This window comes from Anabrus simplex, chromosome 4, assembly GCF_040414725.1.
Source record: "Anabrus simplex isolate iqAnaSimp1 chromosome 4, ASM4041472v1, whole genome shotgun sequence".
In the NCBI taxonomy this organism is placed as follows: Eukaryota; Metazoa; Arthropoda; class Insecta; order Orthoptera; family Tettigoniidae; genus Anabrus; species Anabrus simplex.
In genome coordinates, this window is record NC_090268.1 from 279,736,649 (window position 1) to 279,762,049 (window position 25,401).

Here is a 25,401-nt window from a genome sequence, read left to right on the forward strand (position 1 = left end):
GAAGATATATTCTACACTGGGTAAAAGGAGCTAAGTCATACCTTCATTTTTAGGACCACTACGTAAATGTGTAATAGGAGTTGAAACCAAAAAGATCAATACATGTTTGGGTAAAAGGGGCTATGTCAACTTATCCCCTTTTGCACGCTACGCTCTCGGTGAGTAGAAGGGATTAAGTCACTTGTCTCCTTTTACGCACCACATATAACTTGACTTAAACCTTTTTGCCCAGTGTACTGTCCAAACAAGGGGACCATTAAGTTATTATTATTATTAACTTTTTGTAACAATAGTGAACCAGCCAGGAGTTTTGAACTGAAAACCCTGCACCAGATATTGATCCTCAGCTGGTTGACCTGCTAGACTCTGATGATGACCCTCTTTATTCGCCAGATGGAGAAGACAGCTGTTCACCTGTTTCATCAGACATTCATTCATTCACCAAAGAAAATAAGGATAAATGAGAAAGGAAACTAACAACATTACAGCCATTGTGATTTTACGAAGAAAATCCAGTGTTCAAAACTAGGGAGGGTGATTTAGACCAGGTGCATGAACTTGGAAATCAAACGGAGGTAGGGAATAATAATAATAATAATAATAATAATGACTTCGTTTCTGAAAATGTGGGAAAGGCTGGGAAAGTCAAGATAAGGAAACAAATTAAACGGCGTACCCAAAAAATTCGTAGAGATCGTAAGGAGAAAAGAAACAGAGGTCTAGAATATACGACTGAAACAGGGAAAGTTGTTTTGGGAAGGAAAGATAAATTTTTGCCAGACTGTAGGTTGAAGTGTAAACATAGATTTCTGGAAGAAGATAGAAGAGTAATTTTTAAAGAATACTGGGGTATTGGAGACTACTCTAAAAGAGTTATATATATTTCCGGCTTAATAACAACCAATGAAAAACAAAGTGAGAGAATAAGAAAAGTACCATGTCCTGATGAGAAAGTAAAAAGCAGATCTGTAACGCACACATACCATCTGAGAATTAATGGAGAACTACAAGTAATATTCAAAAAATGCTTCCTTTACACATTTGATGAAACAAATATGTTTATAGCAAATGTCATTAAGAAGTCCCAGAAATCACTCACTGGAATAACACCTGTTGACTGTAGGGGACGCCACATTTCTGCAAACAAATTAAATGAAGTGATTGAGAAAGCTAAGAATCACATACTTTCTATATCTGCTTGTGAGAGCCGCTATTCAAGCTGACCGACTTCAAAAAAGTATCTTCCAGCTCATTATACTTTAAGTAAAATGTATGATGAAAATAAGAGCTTGCGATGGCAATAGGTTTGTTAGTTGAACTGTTTATGAGCGATTGTTTCATGAACAGAATCTGTCCATAAAATCACCGAAGAAGGATACCTGTCACACCTGTGACAAGTACACATTGAAAATAAGTTTGGCAGAAGAAGATCAGAAATTAACTTTGCGGAAATGTCTTGCTATTCAGCATAGGTTAGCTGATGAGGCATATTTAGCAAAATCCAATGATAAGAAACTATCCCATTCAGATAGCACTATTGTTGTCTTGGCATTTGATATGCAGCAGTGCATTCCGACCCCAACATCGAGAGTTCTGTTGCATTTCTTAAGAGATTGCTGTGGATTTGCAACCTCACTGTACATGACTGCACAACTAATCAGGCACACTGTTACATGTGTGTTGAAGCAGATGGTGGAAGAGGCTTCAATCAGATTGCATCTTGTGTGGCCAGACATCTCACAAGTGTCCCTTCTCATGTCAAAAGAGTAATAAGGTATGTACTCAGATACATGTGGAGGACAAAATAAAAATATGGTGGCAATGTGCATGTCTGCATTAAGAAATGATTCCACTATAGACATAATAGACCACAAGGTCTTGATCCCTGGCCACACACACTTAGAATGTGACACTGTCCATGCCTTTATTGAGAGGAAGAAGAAGAAGAAAGCTTCAATTCTAGTTTATCATCCACATGATTGGCTGCAGCTTGTTTGCTCCTGTAGGAAGACTCATCCTTTCAAAGTACACCCTATGAGTATGGAACACTTCTTAGAGTACTCTGATTTGTACAAAAATGTGTTACCAGTGAAGAAAAACAATGATGACGGGGAAAAGTTTTATTGGAAGCATGTAAAGTGGCTTAGATGTGAGAAAAAGTCAACGGTACTTCTCTACAAAGACACGTTGGATGAGTCTGCAAACTTCAAGAAAGTTTCTCTACCTATACGAGGTCAAGGTATTAATCGACTGTTACCTCAGCAGTCTTACAAAGGACCAATTCCGACTTCAGTGCTGAAGAAACTAGATCTTCTTTCTCTGCTCCCTTTAATACCTGAAGTATTTCACAACTTCTATCAGGGACTTCCAAAAAACGTAACTACCGATATTCTTCCTGATACTGTTGCCGACAGTGATGAGGAAGGTGATGATGAGCTTTACTAATAGATAGACAAAATAGACAAAACTTGTGGTTATGAGGATACTAAAATGTAACAAAGGCATTGTTTGTGATAGTTTCATTACTACATTTATTAAAAAAATATTGTTTATATCTCTAGCATTCAGTATTCTTGTGAAATGAGAAAAAGTTTATTTCCTTTGATGATTTAGAAATTCATTTCCTGGCACCAGTGAAATGTTTTCTTTCAACTTTTTTGCTTTTATACACTGTACTTGTTAGTGTATTGCAGTATTTAAATAAAATGTTGAAGGTGCGAAAGGGTATATGTCTTTACTGCTACTCGGGTAAAAGGGGTTAAGTCAGTACCTTCTGTTTATTTTAAGTTTAATATCGTCCAAACTCAACTACTTCGTCGTATAAACATCCAGTATGTGAAAAACATTAACATTGTTAGCATTTAATATGTGTTATACGTTTGCAAAAGCATTCTCTGATTTACAGTAAGTGGGTGAAGTTTGATTTTCATTTTTCTCAAAACTCATTTTTATGACTTAACTCCCTTTACCCGAACACCATCGAAATAATAACTACTTTGTCTTTATTACATAAAATCAGCTTCATGGTCCGTATCGCACTTCAATAGATTCACAATTAAGTATTTATTTTCCATCTAGTCGATACAATGATTGCTTAAGGCAATTTTTAATGGTCAAAAGTGGTACATGTTTCGTATATTATCAACATCTTCAGCCACATAACACTGTTTAGATGAAAAATAAATAAATTGACAAAGTAATACTTTAGAGGAAGTGTCCTTAAAATTAACATAAGATTGACAACATTAAAACAAACATATAACTCAAGAGAAAATATATTATATATTATACTTTTGTCAATTTATATATTTTTCATCTAAACAGTGTTATGTGGCTGAAGATGTTGATAATATACGAAACATGTACCATTTTTGACCATTAAAAATTGCCTTAAGCAATCATTGTATCGACTAGGTGGAAAATAAATAAATACTTAATTGTGAATCTACTTTGTCTTTGACAAGCTCATTAATAAACAGGATGGGTTAGCAATGGGTCTCTGGCCTCGGGGATTTTGGCCAAAATTTATATGGATTTTTTTGATGACACCGGAATAGTGAACGGCAACAAATTTGATAACGTACGGTTTTGGTCTAGGTATGTGGACGATACATTCGTAATTCTGGACAAACGTGTCACAAACGCGACTGCTACATTCAATAGTCTCAGTAATGTACGAAGGTGGTTTGAAAAGTCCGTGCAAAGTCCCAGAGATGGCACCACCGGCGTGTATCGAGGTCATGTTTAGTTAGTAGCATCTCTTGGATGAACGCATACCAAGTTTCAGCCATATTGGTCTATTTCTTTGTGTTTGGCATTCATGTGAATCAAGGAAGTAGAGTGATTTTCAAGAAATGGACAAAAAAGAATTTTGTGTGGTGATTAAACATTACTTTATGAAAGGCAAAACGCCTCAGGAGACTAAAGAGAAGCTTGATAAACATTATGGTGACTCTGCACCTTCGATTAGAAAAGTTTATAAGTGGTTTCAAAATTTTCGGACTGGCCATATGGGCACAAGTGACGCTGAACGTTTTGGACGGCCAGAAATCATTGATCAAATCCATGATGTGGTGATGGATGACAGAAGAGTTAAGGTGTGTGAGATTGCTAGTGCTGTGGGCATCTCTACTGAACGGACACATAATATTTTGCATAAACATTTGGACATGAGAAAGCTATCCGCAAGATGGGTGCCGCTATTGTTCACGCTTGACCAAAAACGGAATCGTGTGAAGTGTTGCAAGGATGGTTTGCAACTGTTCCAGAAGAATCCGGAGGACTTTAAGCGTCGTTTCGTCACTGTGGGTGAAACCTGGATACATTACTATACTCCTGAGACCAAACAACAATCTAAACAATGGGTTACCAAGGGAGAATCTGCACCAAAACAGGCGAAGACCGTTCCTTCGGCCGGAAAGGTTATGGCGACTGTCTTTTGGGATTCGCAAGGGACAATCCTCATTGACTATCTGGAAAAGGGTAAAACTATTACAGGTGCATATTATTCATCGTTATTGGACCATTTGAAAACCGAGCTGCAAGAAAAACGCCCGCGAATGGCCCACAAGAAAGTCCTTTTCTATCACGACAACGCACCAGCACACGCCTCAGCAGTTGTGGTCGCAAAATTAATGGAAATAGGATTCCAACTCGTTTCACATCCCCCCCTATTCCCCAGACTTGGCTCCCTCAGACTACTATTTGTTCCCCAATGTGAAGAAAGGGCTGGCGGGAAAAAGATTTTATTCAAATGAGGAGGTGATTGCAAACACTAATGGATATTTTGCAGACTTGGACAAATCCTATTATTCGGAAGGGATCAACAAACTAGAACATCGTTGGGTGAAGTGTATAAGCCTAAAAGGAGACTATGTCGAAAAATAAAAAAAGGTTTACCCCAGACACGTAAGTAGTTTTTATTTTTGCACTGACTTTTCAAACGCCCCTCATTGCACTTTTTAAAAACGTACAAGGTCCAGGCAATAATTCAGATTTTCGTGCTGTGCGTAATAGTTTTTCTCGTTGCTCTTTTCTTCCACAACAACCCCCGGATCCTCCTCACACTACCGCTCATACACCCACATATAAAGTTACTTTGTAATCAGAAAAGAATAAGTCAGTTACTTTTTTGGACTTAACAATTAATAGACTTAATTCCTCTTTCACCTACAGTATTTTTAGAAAGCCTACGACCGAGCTCGATAGCTGCAGTCGCTTAAGTGCGGCCAGTATCCAGTATTCGGGAGATAGTAGGTTCGAACCCCACTGTCGGCAGCCCTGAAAATAGTTTTTCGTGGTTTCCCATTTTCACACCAGGCAAATGCTGGGGCTGTACCTTAATTAAGGCCACGGCCTCTTCCTTCCCACTCCTAGCCCTTCCCTGTCCCATCGTCGCCATAAGACCTATCTGAGTCGGTGCGACGTAAAGCAACTAGCAAAAAAAAAAAAAAAAAAAGAAAGCCTACGCAAACGGTTGTCGCTATAAGACAGGATTCGATGCACCCATAGAACCCAAAAAGCTCCACGTACAACAGCCTGGTAGAACGAGCCTTTAGGATCCCCATGACAAAGGCTATTTGAACAAGGAGTTGAACATCTTCTGCTCATTATCCAAGGCTAATGGCTTTAACGAAGACTTTATCGATCGTATAATCAACAACTTTAGGCATCGCTCACGTACCACATTACTTGAAGATAAACCTAGTCAAAAGGCTTCTGCAACATTTACTTTTAATAAGGATATATATAGGCTATTCCATTTAGTGTGTAAGATGTATGCAACAGGAGAAGTCTCATCCGATTTTCGGCAGAATGTTATACCTATTCCCAAGAAAGCCGGTACTGACAGGTGTGAAAACTATTGCACCATTAGTTTAGTATCTCATGCCTTCAAAATTTTAACACTTATTGTTTACAAAAGAATGGAAAAACAAGTTGAAGCTGAGTTGGGAGAAGATAAGTTTGGCTTCAGAAGAAATGTAGGAACACGTGAAGCAATCTTGACTTTATGTCTGATCTTAGAGGATCGAATCAAGAAGGACAAGCCCACGTACATGACATTCGTAGATCTAGAAAAGACATTCGATAATGGTGATTAGACCAAGCTATTTAAGATTCTGAAGGTGATTGGGATCAGATACCAAGAACGAAGATTTATCTACAATCTTTATCCTGTGAGGATGTCATTTTAGACTAAAAAGTTGTTCTGGCTATTAAATAAATAATCATAATAAATATGGAATGCTGTAATTCATTGATTTGGTAAGAGCGTTTCTTACACAGTACTGTCCTATTAAACCTACAGTTACTTGGGCACTTTTACACTGTCACATGGAAGAACTTTGCAACTTGTAGAATATTTGTGTGATTAATATATGAATTGTTTGATCAACTGATTATTTCCACGAAGGGCATTTCTGAGCTACTATATATTCTTTTCAAGATCTCTGTTAGCTAATGCATTTTTGATTGTAAGTCCTTGCTTTCTGTTTGGAGCTCATTTGAATACACTTCTTGCATTTTCCTATAAAACCATGTCTTATCAGCTTTTGTTGTGATATTTGCAGTGCTTGGTTTAGTCTTCATTCATTGTAAATTCAGTCTTACAGTGTATCTTTTGTCACCAGTGATCTCTATCAGTCTGTGAAGCTTTGTATGAAACTCCATCAAAAAAGAAATTATTTGTTTATTATGGTTTCATACTTGTACATGCTCAATATCATCTAAATTTTTAGGAATGCCATAGTTAAAAATTAGATACTACCACATGTATATTCTTTCAGGTTGTGCTGTGAGTGGATTAATGGCAGACTCGAGAACGATGTTAGAAAGGGCGAGAATTGAATGTCAAAACCATTGGTTTGTGTACAACGAGAGAATGAGTGTGGAGTCTGTTGCTCAGGCTGTATCTAATCTGGCGATACAATTTGGAGATTCTGACGATGATGGTGGAGCAATGGTATGTAGAGACAGTGCTTTCTTCTGTATAAGGCATGACTTCACCAGCCTGACATCATCAGTTGGTGATCTCCCTCAGATTATTATAAAATTGAGTACTATCTACCGTATTTACTCACCTATTAGACCCCCTTTTCCCCCACATTTGCAGCCAAAAAGAAAGTAAATGTGGGGGGTGTCCAATATGCGATAACCTTAATTTTGTGCAGTGAACACATGACTTCTTGGCTATAAAGAGCTTTAAATTGTACATATAAACATTCTACACTATTCTTTTGAAAAAACTTACGAATGTATTTGAGGTATACTGACTATTTCCATTGGAAGGCAGTATTTCTAAATGTAAAAAGACAATAAATGGTGAACACGACTTTTAGGCCTACGTATAAAGTAAATATAGTCAGTTTTAGTTATTTGATGTCATTCGTTTCATTTCATTAATTCCCCTGATGAGGTTGACGTCAGGAAGGGCATACGGTCATAAAAACTCGTTATGAAGATTTGTCTCGCTTCATACTCAACCCCGTAGAGAAAAGTAATAAGGGTATCATATTATGTAATATTGATGCAAAATAACTTTAAGATCAGTCATTTGTCTGTCAGTTGAGCAGTAGGCCTACCACACAGTAAACCTCATCATGGCTTTCATTTTAATTATCGTCTTGCACTGTCAACTTCCCTGCTACCAGCATGTCATCATTACAAGTGACTTCATCTTCACTGCCATCTCGTCAGCCGTGCACTGCTTTCGAGGTCCCGTCTTTTAAAACCTTTTAAAAATAGTTTTGTTCTCGACTTTAGAGCCCAAACAGTGTAAATTGGTTCCCAAATGGTTTTTGGATATGGTCTCTGATATTCCCAGTTGGTGTATCTGTAGTAGAAGCCACTCCTTCCGAATAAAGCTGTGCTGTAGAAAAACGTGCCAAACCACCAGCTGATAACTAGTGTATGTTACAAGTTGTACTTCCGAATGTAATACATAGTGACTGGAAGCATTCTTTTGATGACTGCGGCCGTTGAAAGCCAGACACTTATTTTTAAGTTTATTCATGCTTGTTCTCTTTTTTTAACACATCACTCTCCTGATTTAAGCGAGAGACTCCCGATTTTTCGTCGGTCTTCCCGATCTCACAATCGCCGGGACTGATCCGCCGATTTTCAGAGCAGTTTCAGTAATTTTCTTATTATTTTAAACTCCTGCGTGTTTCCTCGTTCTATCGATATATGGCAGAGTATGGCTGCTCGATAGTAGTTCTAATAATTACAATCATATGGCAGTATGTGGCACGGTGGCCAGCTATGTGCTCCTCTTTCATCTATAATATAGTCAAATGTTCAAATAGCTTAATCATAGGAAATATTAGTCGCAAGCGAGTAACCTAGCCTCAGAAGTAGCACGCCATAGACATCTACCCGGGGCAGGACCTGCATAAGTGCTCGTGTTATGTCACGTAGTAGTGCTTCTTCGTTGTATGTCTTAATATTTGTTTTGGCCAAAATGTTAAAAAAGAAATATGATGCAGCAGAGGTGCCAACTATTACGGATTGTCCATAATTATTACGGAAAAGCTTACATTATCACGAAAAAATAATTTTCGACGGAAACAAAAGAAAAGGAAAAATGTTGAGTCCTTTCGAGCCTTTCTCCCAAATCGTCTTTATTTCAATGCTTGTGAGTTGGCAACGATACTTATTCGATCGTGACTTCCTTTTGCTACCCATAAGCGTTGTAAAATTCATTGTGAATGAAGGAGCTTAGGCGCTGCTCTACTCCACTACAAATCCTTCAGTAATGTTGTATTTGCTGTGTTAAGTGTACCTGACAGCTGACAGAAAGATTGAGAAAGAAGTGAAGCCTACATTAAGCACATCTGCACTGGTATCGCTTATGGTTCAGAAAACGAAAATGTCATCACACTCGGAAGGATGCTTCAAGAAAAACTACACTGAAAAGCAGCTGCTGCGTGAGAAACAAGCTACAAGGAATGTTTTATCACAGAACCAACAGGTTGCATGCAAATGTTATTGTGTAATATGATACACTTTTGGATAGATTGCTAGAGGGAAGGACAAAAGGGATGTCATTATCAAGAAGGAAGGAGTGTGCTTTGGACTTGACTCGAAATTTTTCTCGGGGGAGGGGGGTTAGAGGGCGATTACTGATAATCCACTTCAAAGTTGGCACCTCTGGATGCAGTGTTTAAAAGCCCTTGTAGGGAAGGGATTTTGTGTTTCAGTGAATCCAGGAAGGGACCAATGTTCACATTCTGTACTGTATGTAGTTGTGATTTTTCAGTTGCACATGGTGGGAAGTGCAATATACTCAAACACGTGTAAACGAAAAAAGCGTAAGGAGAGTGTCCAGTGTGTAGATGTGTAGAAAGATACCAGAAAGTGAACTTTTCATGTGAAAACCAAGATTTAAATCCTGTGGTGAATGCCGAGGCTTTGTTATGTCATTTATCGTAGAACATAACCTGCCTGTAAATTGTGCCGACCTCGCAGGGCCTTTGTTTCCCAAATGTTTCCTGATTCAGAAATTGCTAAACGATATGGGTGCACTATACCGAAAACAGTGGCTATCATTACAGAAATATGCATGGAAGAAAGGGCGAAAATTGTATCACATTTGCAGGTGAATACATTTTCTGTTGCTACTGATGGTAACAATAAAAGCGACTTGAAAATATATTCTAATGTTGTAACATTATTTAGGCCTGAACTCAATGAAATTTAGAGTTGTCTACTCTCTGTGCCTAATTTAGGAGGGGATGCTATTGGAGCTAACATTGCCAATCTTTTGCTCTCAACTTTTCAGGAATTCCGCATTCCATTAAAAAATTGCCTAGCTCTTGGTGCTGATAATGCTCCAGTAATGGTAAGATTAAAAAATAGTGTGGCAGGATGTTTGAAGCGGGAAAATAGTAACATAATCGTCGTAGGCTGCTCTTGTCACCTAATTAATCGTGTGCAGAGAAGGGTGCGGCGTGCTTGCTTGTAAATGTAGATGAAAGTATAATTGATATATTTTATTTTCTGGAAAGGAGTGCAAAGAGGAAAGAAAAGTTCAGAGAATTTCAGACTTTACACAACACAGAGATCAGGAAAATTCTGAAGCATGTGCCTACTCAATGGTTGTCACTAAGAAGGTGCTAAGATAGGATTTAGCTGCAGTGGGACCCTTTGGTTACTTTATTCAGGAGCAAAATTGTGAGTAAGACTTCTCATGTGGGAACTTTGAAGACTTACAAAATTCATAACCACAGTCTAAATGCAGATCTGTCTTGTTCTGAAGCATTGTCATAACATTTCACCACACTCCTCAGTTGAAAGGAAAACCCAGTCATCAGTTTCACCCAGAAAAGAAAGAAACTACTGATGACACTAAGAGCCATGCTTTGTCACGTGAACGACTGTTCATGTTCCTTTCATCAAATTTACATAAATCTTTTTACCTGTTTCTCAAGTTTTATGGATATATTTGTGAATCTAAATGTAGCTCTTCAATCAAGTATGCCGCACATCCACTTATTGAAGTCAATTTTGGAGGAACTATGAAAAAATATGATGGCAAGGTTTGTGAAACCACACGTTATTAAAAGCTCCTCCTCTCTCCTTGACGTCGATTATCATACTCCAGCAAATCAAAAGGACGATTGTGATCTGATGATAGGGAACTCTACGTTTGTTTTGGTATGAAATGTCGTATGGCTTTTAGTGCCGGGATATCCCAGGAAGGGTTCGGCTCGCCAGGTGCAGGTCTTTCTATTTGACCCCCGTAGGCGACCTGCGTGTCGTGATGAGGATGAAATGATGATGAAGACAACACATACACCCAGCCCCGGTGCCATTGGAATTAACCAATTAAGGTTAAAATCCCCGACCAGGCTGGGAGTCGAACCCGGGACCCTCTGAACCGAAGGCCAGTACGCTGGCCGTTCAGCCAGCGAGTCGGACTTTGTTTTGGTGAACACTTTGAAGTCTGAGGAAAAGTGCATATTCTTTAAGTCTGTTAGAAAGTGTATCTCTTCATCATGTGACTACATGGTACACAAATTTCAGTTCAAAGATGAAGTTATAATTAATGCAGAAGTTGCAAATATTTCTGCTATAAGTAAGGCATCATTTTCTAGCCTTAGATTTTTTGTTAACAAGTTTCCAGACATTCTGACTAGTGAAACAGTTACTCAGAAATTTTCCTCATTACTTCTATCGTTTTATAATCTCTATATTCCTTCTGTGGACAGAGATATCCGTCAAGTTTTGTTTCCCTCCAGCCTGACTTCTCCCGCTATTTCTTGCAGAGATGCTGGCATCAGTTTAGGGGAAGGCCTAGAATTTAATTCTCAAATATTTGTGTTATTAACAGTCCTATGGACAAATACTACATAACTAAAGTTGTATAGTATTGCATTTCCGATCATTTATGTCTTATACATTTTTACCGTACCGACTATGATAACGAGATATTCATGAATTTCTGTTGCTAAGTCTATATCAGCGCCAAGTTACGAGAAAATGGGGAAACAGAATTTAATAAAAGTCGCTATGTAGAGTGGGGGAATAAGGAACTACAGTCTACGCTATAATTAATTTAGTAAGACGCCCTAATATTACAGAGTCGAAAGAAAAGTAAATGTGAAGGCCTACAATACGGAAAGCTCATAACATTGATCAACAATAACATTACATTGACCATTGTTGTGATGGGCTTTGTGTTTCTGTTGCCACTCATCTCCGATAGGTCAGATTACGGCTATATAGCGATTTTTTTTAAATTTGCTTTACATCGCACCGACTCACATGGGGCTCGCGGCGATGATGGGATAGGGAAGGGCTAGGAGTGTGAAGGAAGCAGCCCTGGCCTAAATTACAGCACAGCTCCAGCATTTGCCTGGTGTGGAAATGAGAGAACACGCAAAATCATCTTCAGGGCTACTAACAGTGGGGTTCAAAGTGTAACGGTTCAAATCTTGTTACAAGATATCTGTATTTTATTTTTATTATTATTTCATCTGTGATATTTTTATTGTTATTATTATGTCCGTATTATTATTATTTTATCTGTGAGATTACTATTATTGTATTATTATTGTTGTTCAATTCAGCTCTGCATTGATTCGCTTGCGTGATTGTAGTTAAATTGTGTATATATGTGTGTGAATATTAACATTTAATCATGTAAAGTAAGACTTGCTACATAATATCATATATGGATATGCATTGTAATAAGTTTTGACATTGCAACGCACATGTTGCAATACTGCTCGCGTAACTGCCGAGTCATTGCTACGTCATTGTATGCATTTAGCGGTGAGCTCACTTTCTTGGAGTTACCTAGGCTGCCCCGGGCAATTTCACTATTGTATGTAACATTTGTAGCCAGGTGGAAGTAGATCATAGTTATTTCTGGAGATTGCGTAGGTGTGTCAACTAATGTCTGTATAAGCTGGTCCAGTGTCTTATAGCATCAGTCACAAGGATGGAGAGGCCTCAGTGAGTCATTGGTCATTGAGAGAGTGAGGCCACAGTTGCTCGGTGAGTGCAGTTGGAAGGAAAGGCTTGACATGAAGTCATAGAAGGATAGACTTGCCCTGAAGTCATATAGGACAGACTTACGAAGAAGTTATCTGGATGGAGAAGCAGCAGTCACATGGATACTTAGTTGTCAGTGAAACAAAAAGGATACATCACCAAATTAAGCTTGATACATCTACGGCAAACACCAACTCAAAGGAATACGTCGTAATTACACTCAAAGTGTTGAAGGTACAGTCAAGTGAACCAGTGAGGGATAAATTTCGTGTATAATTGTTAAATGTCCGGTCAAGAATAATTCAGATTTAATGCAGAGTTTCTTTCAGTTGCAATGTCATAATTTTATATTCTCATGTTTGATCGCAGCTAGTCTTACTATTTTTATCGAAGTAATTTCAAGAATATATTTTGTTCTATCAAATTAATTTATTGTTTTATTTCAAGAGTAGAATTATATAACCTCAAATTTAAAGGAGAAACAGAGCAGCAATCTCCTTTTCCCGGAACCTATATGGTATGTTGTCAAGAGTAAGCTTATTACCCCACACCCTAGAGATATTCAAGATTCTCATTCTATTATTGCTGCACTGAGTTGTTGCTGGCACCCATCAAATAACGTATGTGTAAGTAATCAGGTAAGAACTAAGTGTTAATACAATGTACAACAATTGTGTATTTTATTTAAAAATATTAATTTTCATATTTTTCATTTTAATTCAGATTAGTATGTTTGTAAATTTAGTAAAGGAGTTAGAGGAACATTCTCAGAACCCACTATCTCCCGGATGCAAGCTCACAGCCGCGCGCCCGTAACTGCACCTAGTATAACAGCCTGCCTGAATATTGGTGACAAGTAGCTGGGGAGTCAGATAGCTTGATTCTTTAGCATGGTGTTCCTGTGGTTCATAAATTTTCTGATACTACTGGTACGTAACAAACTGGTTTATCATAGCATTCAAGCTATTCAATCCCTACTTTGAGGCACTGATTGGAATGAACAGTGTGCATATTTAACGGAATAATGGCAGAGGAGTGTTCATGGCTGTCTGTGGCCTGGTCATTCCAGCTCTGAAACTTTGGACTCTTAGATCGGCTCTGTAGTATTGTTCATTAAAAGTGAGAAAATGTGCGGTTTTTCATTTGATCGAGTATTTTGTATGATAACATTGCTTTTAATCACTACTTTCCTACTGACGTTTTTGCAATGGCCTAAATTGATTTCAGTTAGGAAAACCACAAAGTTAGTCTTTCTGAGAATCTCATAGCGAAGCACGGGTACATCAGCTAGTCTCTCAATAAAATTCCATTTACAGGTGTGAATTTATGTTTTTCAGAAATGTAGTACTCAGTTCATAATACTCTGTGCTGTTTCATTTCAGAGTCGGCCGTTTGGGGTTGCTATTTTATTTGCTGGCTGTGATGAAAAAGGGCCTCAGCTTTTCCATATGGATCCTTCTGGAACATTTGTCCAGTTTGAGGCCAAAGCCATTGGATCTGGTAGTGAAGGTGCTCAACAGAGTTTGCAGGAAGTTTACCATAAGGTAAATTTTAATTTTCCTCAAATGTATTTTATGTTGATGATTGAATGTACAAGTAATGCAGAGTGGTATATCTTTTGCTTGCAGAGTATGACACTAAAGGAAGCTCTGAATACTGCATTAACCATCCTGAAACAAGTCATGGAGGAGAAGCTTAGCTCAACCAATGTGGAAGTTATGACCATGACCCCAGGCAATCTTTTTCATATGTTTAGCAAGGAGGAGGTCGAAGAGGTGATCAAAGATATTGCTTAATCTTTGTAGTATTTTTGATATATCCACTTGGTATTTTCTGTACATTATGAACATTACAGAGTTCAGGTGACACTTAACTTGGGAACAGTGTGCTTGGCAAATTTTTTTTTTTTTCAAGGGCACATTTGTAAATTAGATATTTGGAAAAATAGCTAATTGAGTCGAACAAGTTTGTAGGAGAAAAATGCTTTGGATTACTTTTAAAGTAATTATTGCAGTGAACACTTGGTGACCTGTGATGGTTCGAATCATTCATTTGCGAAATTGACTTGTCGTAAGATCATTTCTCCTCATGATGAATATCTGTTTGATGTTTCACACTTTTTTGAGAATTGCGGTCAATTTTTCATAGCTATTATCTGTCAAATGCAGGCTGAAAGCAGAGAGATCATCTTTCTTCCTGAATACTGTTAATAACAATTGCAAGCTCATTGCTTTAGCTCTGCTGCATCTTGATTTGATTTTCTTTACTGTACATGTCTTAAGTACTTGAAATGATCCACTTGTTCCAGTTTCATATTCTCTGCCCGATAATCATTCCTTGTAGGTTTCTTCCCAACTGATATCACTGTACTCTTAGGAATGGAAATGTTCATATCATTCTCACTACATTTCTTTACACGAGCTCAAAGTCGTTGCATTGCAAACTCTCAACACAGTCTGCCATGATCTGCTATCTGGAAACAGAGTAGTTTCATTTCTGTGCCACAAGTAGACTGTTAAGAGTATTTTTCCTTATCTTTCAGTGACCATTCTTTCTTTTATATAGATAAAAATCTTCTGATTTTTAAGTCAGTGATATACCATTGGCTTCCTAAGAAAGCAGAATTCTAAAATGTTCATGCCATTTCTCATTACGGACAACATTACACAAGCAAGTTACTATTTTATTTCGTGCTGTTGGTTGAGCTTCTACACAAAGCTCACATGCATTTGTTCTTTTGATCATATCCATTCTCTTACAAGCACTGGCCTTTTTAGATCAAGTTGGCAGGTTCGTTTCTTGCTCAGGTCCGGTGGTATTTGAAGGTGCTCAAATACATCAGCCTTCTGCATGTAGATTTACCAGCATGTAAAAGAACTCATGTTGGACAAAATTCTGGCACCTTAACATCTCCAAAACTGTAAAAATAGTTTGTGGGATGTCAAGCCAGTAACATCATTATTACATTCTCTTACAAGCCAGGGCTGATGACCTAGATGTTAGGCCCCTTTAAACAACAATCTTCTTCTTCTTCTTTGCCACTGTAAAAGTTTGTACTGTTTTCCTTCATAGTTTTATTTTAGGTAAAACATAATGATTGTACAATTTATAATACATTAGTCAAAAACCCATAGAGCACTGCTCCCATGTGGGCATTTAAAAATAACCTAGCCTTTCTTAGGTAACTCTTTTTAGTTATATTGAAATGTATTTATCTGGGAATATTCTCAATTGTTTGTGTAGGTAAAATTATGACTTGGATTTTTTCTATATACTTGTCTTTTCAGATGTTCCTTTTACTGTTACAGTATTTTACATTCTTTTGTATTTCACTTTTGCTTGTATTTTTATGAACTTGTTAAAATATCTTACATTACTATTCAAGTACTGTAAGTAAGACTTCTTACAAAGTTTTTACCAAGATAATTTATTATTTTTCTGTTGTTTTAATGGAAATTCTAACTTGTTATGAGGAAGATTTCATGAAAATATTGTATGTGATGTATTGCAAGACCATAATTAATGCTTGATTTTCATTGAGAAGTACAGATTTAGTAACCTAATCTATACTACTTGAGGTCAAGGTTTTTTTTTTCTAAGATGGAATTCACCTTATGTTGGTTGCTCTTTACTCTAAAAACTTTTATATTAAGAAGTTGCGTGCATACATTAGGAACAGTTTATAAACTTCTTTGTTGCAGATCCGTATTGACGCTATATTCTGTTAAATTGAGAGTAAGCCCACCTTTCAGTACGTGGTCTTTCTCTCAGTATAATTGTGTGTGTTTACATTAGGAATATGGGCTCAACATTTGTTTTGAAAAATCATTTTTATTCCATGCTTTAAAGCATGAATATCATTTTGAATTAATTGTTCATTAATTTGATTCAAGGTTAGAATTGAGTTGACTCGGACTCTGGAACCTTGGTTGAATCCATAATACCGGTAAAACAATTTGCTAACACCATTAAATATGTAATAAAGTCTCAGGGGAAGTTTAACAAGCTCCAGTATTTGCATCAAACTATGCACACATTAATTTTCTTACTGTGTATATTGATTGTATATGTACATATCGGTTATGGTTCTATAGAATCTGGACAGTGTTATGAAGATCTCGGTTTGTGATCGATCAGTAATGACAATTTAAAAACCTAATTACAGTCATTAGGTGTGATTGATGAAATTATGGTTTTGATGGAATACGCAGCTCCTTTTACTATTCTTGTCCACACTGTTTTATATTTTTTCTAAAGGAATAGAAAGTGAAAATTATGTTGTTGCTCTTTCATGGCATATCACCAACTAATGGAGATCTGAAAAGGAATGTAATAAGCATTGTATTAAAGAAAATGATGGGAACTGTAGATTGTACTGGGGTGTATAATGCATTTGATATACCATCTCTGGGCTGAGTGGCTCAGACTGTTGAAGATTTTGAGCCCAGCTAGGTGGGTTCAGTCCTGACCTAGTCTGGTGATATTTGGAGGGGCTCGAATATGCTACCTTTGTGTTCGTAAATGTACCAGTCCATTAAAGAACTCCTACAAGATGATGATGATGATGATGGTTATTATTATTGATACACAGTGCTGTAATTCATTGCCTATAGACATGAGCATTGAGGCAGTAGGAAACATGTTTGTAGGGTTTCCACACGTCCTAGAAAACCAGGATGGTCCCGGATTCAAGGGCGTAAAAATTGTCCCAGCCGGTTCAGGAAATTTTTTGTGTATGTCCCGGATTTTTTTACATTAACCCATTACATGTGTATTGCAGTATGATACAATATTAAAATTAATTTAAAACTCTCACCATCAAGAAGTTGCTTTCGTGATGGAGTAATAACTCTCAAACAGCTAGCAACAATACCATTGCTGAATCCATTTAGAATACTACTTCGATTCTGTTTCCTCTTTGCTTGATGCATGCAATGATGTTTGTGAATTCCATTTTGTGCAGTTCAGGATATTGTATTTCTATATTATAGATTAACTCTTATCATACATAAGGACCATTCTTGATATTCAGTAAAAAGTGTCATGTATCTTGCACTGAATTTTACAAACTTAATTGCAGTGAAAAAGAAAATTGAAGGTACTTTGACAAAGCTCAGTCTTCTGAAAAGTGTAACTGGTATAATAAATAACCTTAAGTGTTGTAAATACAAGTACCGCAAAGTGTTTTTAGTGTAAAAGATTAGTTTGTTTTTTAATCGTTATACAGTATTGTGCTTGCTTTAAGTAGAGTACCTTTCTCGATCATCCGCCAATTTTTGTTACGTACGCTTCTGTCCTGGATTTGCGCAAGTGAATTATGGCAAGCTTAAATGTTTGTTTTCTTATTTCGGGTGTGAGAGTTTGGCTTACTGAGAAACAGTATGTCATTTTGAACCATAAAATCTTATGTACAGTCCAAAGGAAAGAAAAAAGGGGTTAAACTTTAATTTTGTTGCTTATTGATGCACGTCTGATTATTTTATAGAAATAAATATTCTTACTAATTTTGTCAAATTGTACTGAGCATATTTTAGTGTATTTTGATGAAAGAGTTCCTCACTTGTGTTCTTGTTGTGTTTATCATTTATATGAAGAAAGCTTACCTATGTATGTCAGTTAAGTTCAATAATCTCCAAGTCTGTCTGGAAGAAGTGCTTCTGTGAAAAGGATTTTCATTCCTATAAACTTGATATGGACGTCTCTACGATCAAGACAAGCTGTAACAATTTAGGTTATGTTAAAATTATTTTGACAAGCTTTCCCATAACTTGTAACCAATTTGTAATGAAAATAAAATCATAGTGAATGATGTTTCACTCATAAGAGAAGCATTGTGATTGTATAATGTTATATTAATAATATGATGTAGACAGTCAATATGCATGTCAAGCATTACAATCACATAAACCTGTTCCCAGTTTTAATAAAGACGAGTTGATTATCTTAACTTATATTCCAGTAAAGTACTTGTTTCTAACCTTATCAGTCCAATCCTTCCTATAATAGTTCTTTTTTTTTTTTTTTCCTTCGTATTTTTAAATTCCTTTCTAACTGAACAGGATTTCTTTTTGTCGGGGTATAACAACTTGACTGATATCTTCCTGATTTTCTTGTGAAGTGTTGCGTCTGTTTGCTTAAGCATTAGGCCTACTGAAAAGTAAATAGGGTTACAGTATAAAAATAAAATAATATTTTTGTAAAACTAGGATGGTTGCAGTTTGCATTAATAGTGGCTTATAGTGAAAATGATTGTGTACAAGGTATGTATTTTAAGTAAGGCCATCTTTTTTAATAATTCCGTAGTTAGCGTGCGCGCTTGTTGTGGCGTGCACGCTACCTCCCGGCATCCTTAGCGAATAAGCAGGCGTCAGTTGCTAATCTGTATGCTGAACTGTGCATCTTTAAAATGTTCAAGGTTATTGAATCACCCGCCGCATGTGAAATACGGCCTGTAATGTTTTTTGAGAGCAAAAAACATGTTGGCTACAGACATACATCGTCAGCTTTGTGAGGTATATAGTGATAATGCAATGAGCCAAGGTAAAGTACAAAAATGGATAAGAGAGTTCAAAACTGACTGAAAATATTCATGACGAACATTCAGGTCGACCATCTGTGATCACAGAAGATTTGGTGACTGCAGTTGACACGAAAATTCATGAGGACAGAAGATTCAAAATAACTACTCTCGTAATGGATTTTCCTCAAGTGTCTAGGTTTCCGACATGTGGTTCAGAACAAAAGACTCGGCATGCTGACAAAGGGAATTTTACTCCTTCACGATAACGCAAGGCCTTGCACTGCTGTCCAGACTCGGGAACTGATTGACTCTTTCAGATGGGAAGTTTTGGATCACCCACTATATTCCCTGACCTTGCTCCGAGTGATTTCCGCTTTTTTCGACAGCTGAAATGTCATCTTAGCAGGAAGCGCTTCAGTGACGACGAGGAAGTGAAAAAGGCCATAAACTCTTGGCTGTCAGAGCGGGCAGCAGACTTCTTTGAAGAGGGATTTTAAAACATAGTTTTAAGGTTTGACAAATGTCTAAATATGTATAAAAATAGAAATGTATGTAAAGCTTAATAATAAATATGGTTTGAAAATTAAATGTTTGGTTATTTTTATTTAAAAAAACAACCTTCGTATGTGAATAATCCCCACTTACTGGAAAAAAAGTACTGTATGTTAAGCAGATGTCCAGAAATTTTTAAATCTCAGCTCCTTTATTTAATGCAATTCATTTAAAGTTGGATTTGAACATACTTCAGCACTTCTTTTATTCTCTGTTTGTGGCTAAATTCTGGGCCAAAAATGGCAAAACCTCATGAATAATATGTAGGGACCTTATTTTGTTTATTAAATAAAATGGTTGATTTCAGTGTTAAAACTGGCATTATTTCAGTGGGTAATGTGTGGTGAAATAAATAATCATACTGATAGATCTGATCAATGTTTCTTGTGAAATTTCTTAATAGTATGGGGTAAATCTGCCTAATTTTATGTAGAAGTTTCAAAGAGAACGCATAGACTCTATCCTAGTTATTAAATTTAAAACGTAAACTACAAGAGCAATAGTACATACATATCCCACGTCGTTCCATCTTAAGCGATGGGTCAGCAAACGAGGCTTCTCCACCAGTTGCGGTCCCTGAACTTCTCTCCTTCTTCAGTGCTTTCCAAAGTATGTCCTCTCTGTTGAATGTCAGTCTTCACCATGTCCTTGTACCTGAGTCTTGGTCGCCCTCTTGGTCTTTTGTTTTCAAGTTTTAAATCGTACATTTTTTTTTGGTAAACTGTTATCACCCATGCGTCCCATATGTCCATACCATCTCAGTCGCTGCACTGTTATTTTGTCCTGCAGTCTTACAACTTGAGCCTGCTTACAGATTTCCTCATTACGGACTCTGTCCCTCCGTGTTTTGCCGATCATGCTACGGACAAATTTCATTTCTGCTGCCTGGATTCTACTAACATCTTTGTTTCTCATGGTCCATGTTTCGCAACCATAGGTCAGGATTGGTACATAATAGGTTTCATATATGACTCTCTTACATTTTGTTGGTATTTTCTTGTTCCATATTATGTCTTTAACTATTTTGTAAAAGTTGCTACCTGCCTGAATTCTGTGGGAAATTTCCTTGTCTATAGAACCAGTATCAGAGATAACACTTCCAAGATATTTGAATTGATGGTTCATCTGTAGCTGTTTCCCCTCCATTTCAATGTGTCCCATTGGTTGTCCGTATCTCTTCATGACCATAACCTCACTTTTCTCTTGGCTGAAGATGAGCCCATATTCTTTAGCAGATTCTGCCCAGGAGTTTATTTGTCCTTGAAGATCTTCTTTAGAGTCTCCCCACAAGCATATATCATCCGCTAACAATATAACTTTCATTTTCTTACCTCCAATGGTTTGGTGAACTTTTCTCTGAATCTCGTTCATAACAGAAGAGGAGACAGAACACCACCCTGTCTTAACCCAGATTTTATATCAAAGGTTTCAGTCATTCCTACAGGTGTTTTGACTTTACTTTGGGTATCTTCATACAAATTCTTGATCCGGTGTATCATGTCATCCTGTATTCCAATTTTCTTCAGTGCTTCCCACACCTTCTCTCTATTCACTGCATCAAATGCTTTCTTAAAGGCTAACCACAAATCTCGGCTGTGTTCATAGTATTTTTCTATTAACTGACGGACTGTAAAGATTAAATCAGTTGTTGATCTCCCCTTCCTGAATCCATACTGTTCTTCGAAAAGGTTTTCTTCAATAAGGGGTCTGATTTTACGCTCTATAATTCTTTCATAAAGTTTACCAACTTGAGATGTTAAAGTGATGCCTCTATAGTTGGAACATTTCTTTCTATCTCCTTTCTTGAAGACTGGAATTATGATGCCTGTTTTCCAATCGACTGGTATGTCCCCTTCTTTCCAGATCTTACGAAAGTCTGTAGATCCAATGTTTTCCAGAAATACCCATTGCCTTGATCATTTCTCCATTAATTTCATCAGCCCCTGCTGATTTTCCAGTTTTGATGTATTTCCAGGCATATTCTACATCACTCCATGTTAATTGTAACCTGTTGTCAGAGGCAGACTTGCAGGAGGTAGTACCGTTACTGTCTTTTTGTGTGGGCTGCATGCAATTCACATTTAACAATTCATCAAAGTGAGTCCTCCAAGTATCTTTGATCTTCTCATCTTCAGTGATCAGATTTTCATTATCATCTCTTAGGTATTTGGAATGTTCTTTATCTCTTCTTCTATTTTTCGTCATCCCATATAACATTACCATTAACATCCTCTTTCAATTCATCACTCCACTTGTTCAACCACTTCTCTCGTTCTTCTGTAACAACTTTGTTTGCTTGTTTTTTAGCAACCCTGTATAGTTCCTTATTATGATCAGTCCAGTTCTTGAAATATTTTCTGAACATGTTGTTCTTGTTCAGGACAGCAGTTCTTGTTCTGTCATTCCATCATGGAGTTTCCTTCCATCTTCTTGTGCCACTGGTTCGTCCACAAACCTTCTCAGTTATCATTACTAGATTTTCTTTCAGATCCTTCCATTCCTCCACAACTATTCTTTCATCTGTCTTTGGTATCACTGTTTTGATGTTTTCTTGGAACTCTATTATTCTATCATTGTCCTTCAGCTTCCAGGTCTTGAGTTTCTTTACCTGTGTGGTTCTTACTTCTTTTAACTTGTTAAATTTTAAGTATCCAATGAGGAGTCTATGATCACTTTCCAGGGAGACACTAGGAATCACTTTTACGTCTAACAGTCTATTTTGTAGTTGTTTCTCGATCAAAAAGTAATCTATTAGAGATTCACTTTTTCCATCCCATCCATATCTTGTGACCTTATGGCTTTTTTGTTTTTGATACCATGAATTCCCTATTATAAGGTTGTTCGTCAGGCAGAGATTAAGTAGTCTAGTTCCTTCTGGGTTTCGTGGACCCCATCCATGTGCTCCTAGAATACTTTCATATCCATCTCTCACAGTTCCTACTTGAGCATTTATATCCCCTATGATAATTGTTCTGTCTCCTCTTATTCTTTCCTCTATGTCTTCTTCAAAATGTTCTTTTTCTTCATCTTCACAACCAGTCTGTGGTGCATAGCACTGAATGATGTTGATGTTTGGGAAGAATCCAATTTCAGCATTATGTGAAGAATCCGATCAGAAACATATTTTACTTCTACTACATGATCTTTCATTTGATGATCCATAACACCACCAACTCCATTTTTTGCTTGATCTCCACCTGACCAAAATAAATGGTATCCCTCTCTGAGTTCCTTTGATCCTTTCCCCTTCCACTTGGTTTCACTGAGACCCAGTATGTTAATGTTCCTTGTTTTCATTAAGTCTACACATTCCTCTATTTTTGCCAGTTAGTGTCAGAATGTTTATCATGGCAATTTTGATTTCAGTCTCATATCGAGTTTTGTGTGTTCTCCTCTTTGGTTGTGATGGAGCTTCGGGTATTGAACCGCCATTAATATCATTACCAATGAGGGAACTAGAGTCATTATTCTGGTGATTACAATATTTCCATCTGAGGCCTCGTTTAGTTTTTAAAGCAATTCCAAATTATTCAGAAGCTGACTTGCTGAGCCTATCACTTCCGAAGATTTTTCTGTCGGGGTTATCTCCCTTAGTCTTTAATAGTCCCCTATCAACCTGCAAGGCAGAAGGCCCTGAGTCAGATCTAAGGGATCAGATATTGCCTCTTCCGCCAGATCCGCCGTACCAGTGATTTTCACTTCCGCCTTCACTGCCGTTGAGGTCTTCACCCGTATCCCTGGGCATGGGTTCTGTGTTATACCCCACAGGACTGGGTCCCCGACTGAACTCAGCCATCCTATCACTCCGGCCTACTGAAGTGTAGGGTGCCCACCCCCGCGACATGGACGCGCCAGACAGGAATTACTCAAGTGGAGGAATAGGGAAGGTGACCCTATCTCCCTTGAGCCAAGTTAATGGTTGTGTATGGTGCTACAACCAAAGGCACAAAAGCAATAGTAGCTACTCATACCTTGAAATGAATTTAGGTGAGTATACCCTATAATTTGAATTGATACATACTACTTTATATTTCAAATTACTTGTCTCCAAAGTATAAACCAAGCATGGTCTTGTCGACCATGGAGAAAGTGCGTCGGCCTATGTAGAGGCTAATAATACAGATGTTGATTCCATTTATATTGGTACTATGTAGAGGCTCCCAACATATTATCTTATACATAAAAATGAAATGACATCACATCTAAACCGTTGGATAGGGGCCGATGACCTGCTATGTTAGGCCCCTTAAAACACCGAGCATCATCGCATCAAACCGCTGGATGGAATTTTATGAAATTTTGCACTAACATGCTCAGAGGGATCTGTCACATTCGGGAGAGAAAGATTAGTCTGACGGCCTCCTGTAGTTCATCTGTGAGATTTCAGCAATTCATTTTAATTGTATGGTGCGGTACAACTTAAAATGTTATTTTGCTATTAAAGAGATAGCCTATAAGACAATTGAAGGGCTGCCCGCAAAAAGCTGTACAATCCATTTTTACGGAAATTGAGTTACGAGTGAAAGAACGTTGTTTATCTGAAGCTGCACACGTCACAGAATGTAAGGATCGATATCGGCAGTGTAGTCACTGTACTCGAAGCTTGAAAATTGAGTTCCAGAATCATTTAAATAGACATAGGAGGTCTATTATTGTTACCTCTTGGAAGGGAATGTGCAAAAAGCACTGCGGAACAGTGGAAAAGCCTACGCAACCACAAAAGGTGTGCTCAAACCTGGGAAATGTCCTTCCATTCAGGTGAGTACAAGAACGTTGTATACCCAAACGAGGTGTTTTTGAATGCTGTAAACCGGGCGAGTTGGCCATGAGGTTAGGGACGCGCAGCTGTGAGCTTGCAGTCGGGAGATAGAGGGTTCGAACCCCACTGTTGGCAGCTCTGAAGATGGTTTTCTGTGGTTTCCCATTTTCACACCAGACAAATGCTGGGGCTGTATCTTAATTAAGGCTACGGCCGTTTCCTTCCCACTCCCAGCCCTTTCCTATCCCATCGTCGCCATAAGACCTATCGGTGTCGGTGCGACGTAAAACAAATTGTAAAAAAGGATGAATACTGTAACATGTCTCCTTTGCATGTGTCTATGCACTGATAATAGCAAATAGTTTTGAGAAGAAGAACAAGGTGATATTTGCAGGCATTTTTAGGTTAGTATGTGAGAGTGGCAGGTCTCTTTTTGTCCTCTTAGAGCCATGATTGCAAACACCTCACTCTTGAAATGAAGGAGGAAAGTTTCCATAACTTCTACCGCAAGAATTATCATGGATAGTCAAAGTTCCTAGCAGAAAATATGGAAATAATCGAACCTCAGCAATGGAGAATCGAAGCTATCTCACATAAGTCGTGTACTTTCAAGTATTATATTGTAGTTAAAGGAAAATGTTTTCATGCCTGCCAGAAAATATTTTGCAATGTATTACAGATAACACACGGGAGAGTTCAGATGATACAAGAGAATATAAAAAAGATCGTTGTGGCACCCACAAAAACAGAAGGAACCATATCCCAGAGGAAGACAAGTAGTAAGTGACCATATAAAAAGCTTTGCATTCCTAAAGCAGAATGATGTGCTTCGCTGATCGCCCCGCTAAATGGCGACAGCAGACTACTTGTTCTGACAGGGAGGCAGTCTGTAACTTGTCACCCAGGACCTTTTGTTTTGTTTCCATTCAGTCAGCTTGGCGACTGGTGCGGGGTGGTGGAGGAAAGATCGGTTTACCACCCGCACTCCTCTCTCCGCAAGGTCTAGACCCCAGGGAGGCGTAGTAATTCCCAGCGCGAAGGTGACAGTGAAGTACTGGTACCCTATTGTTAAGTG

At 37.7% G+C, this 25,401-nt stretch overlaps 1 protein-coding gene across 2 annotated transcripts in view; it reads left to right on the forward strand.

Annotated features, from left to right (window-relative positions):
* The window catches only part of Prosalpha5 (proteasome alpha5 subunit), an 86,661-nt gene that overhangs the window by 44,319 nt on the left and 16,941 nt on the right, over positions 1–25,401 (forward strand). Inside the window, exons 4-6 of one of the 2 annotated variants that reach the window (XM_067146456.2) lie at positions 6,786–6,961; positions 13,878–14,039; positions 14,124–14,270. In XM_067146456.2, coding sequence (XP_067002557.1) covers positions 6,786–6,961; positions 13,878–14,039; positions 14,124–14,270 — 485 coding nt within the window. Of the gene's footprint in view, positions 1–6,785; positions 6,962–13,877; positions 14,040–14,123; positions 18,447–25,401 lie in introns of those variants that run through there. The other variant, XM_067146457.2, reaches the window with a different exon arrangement.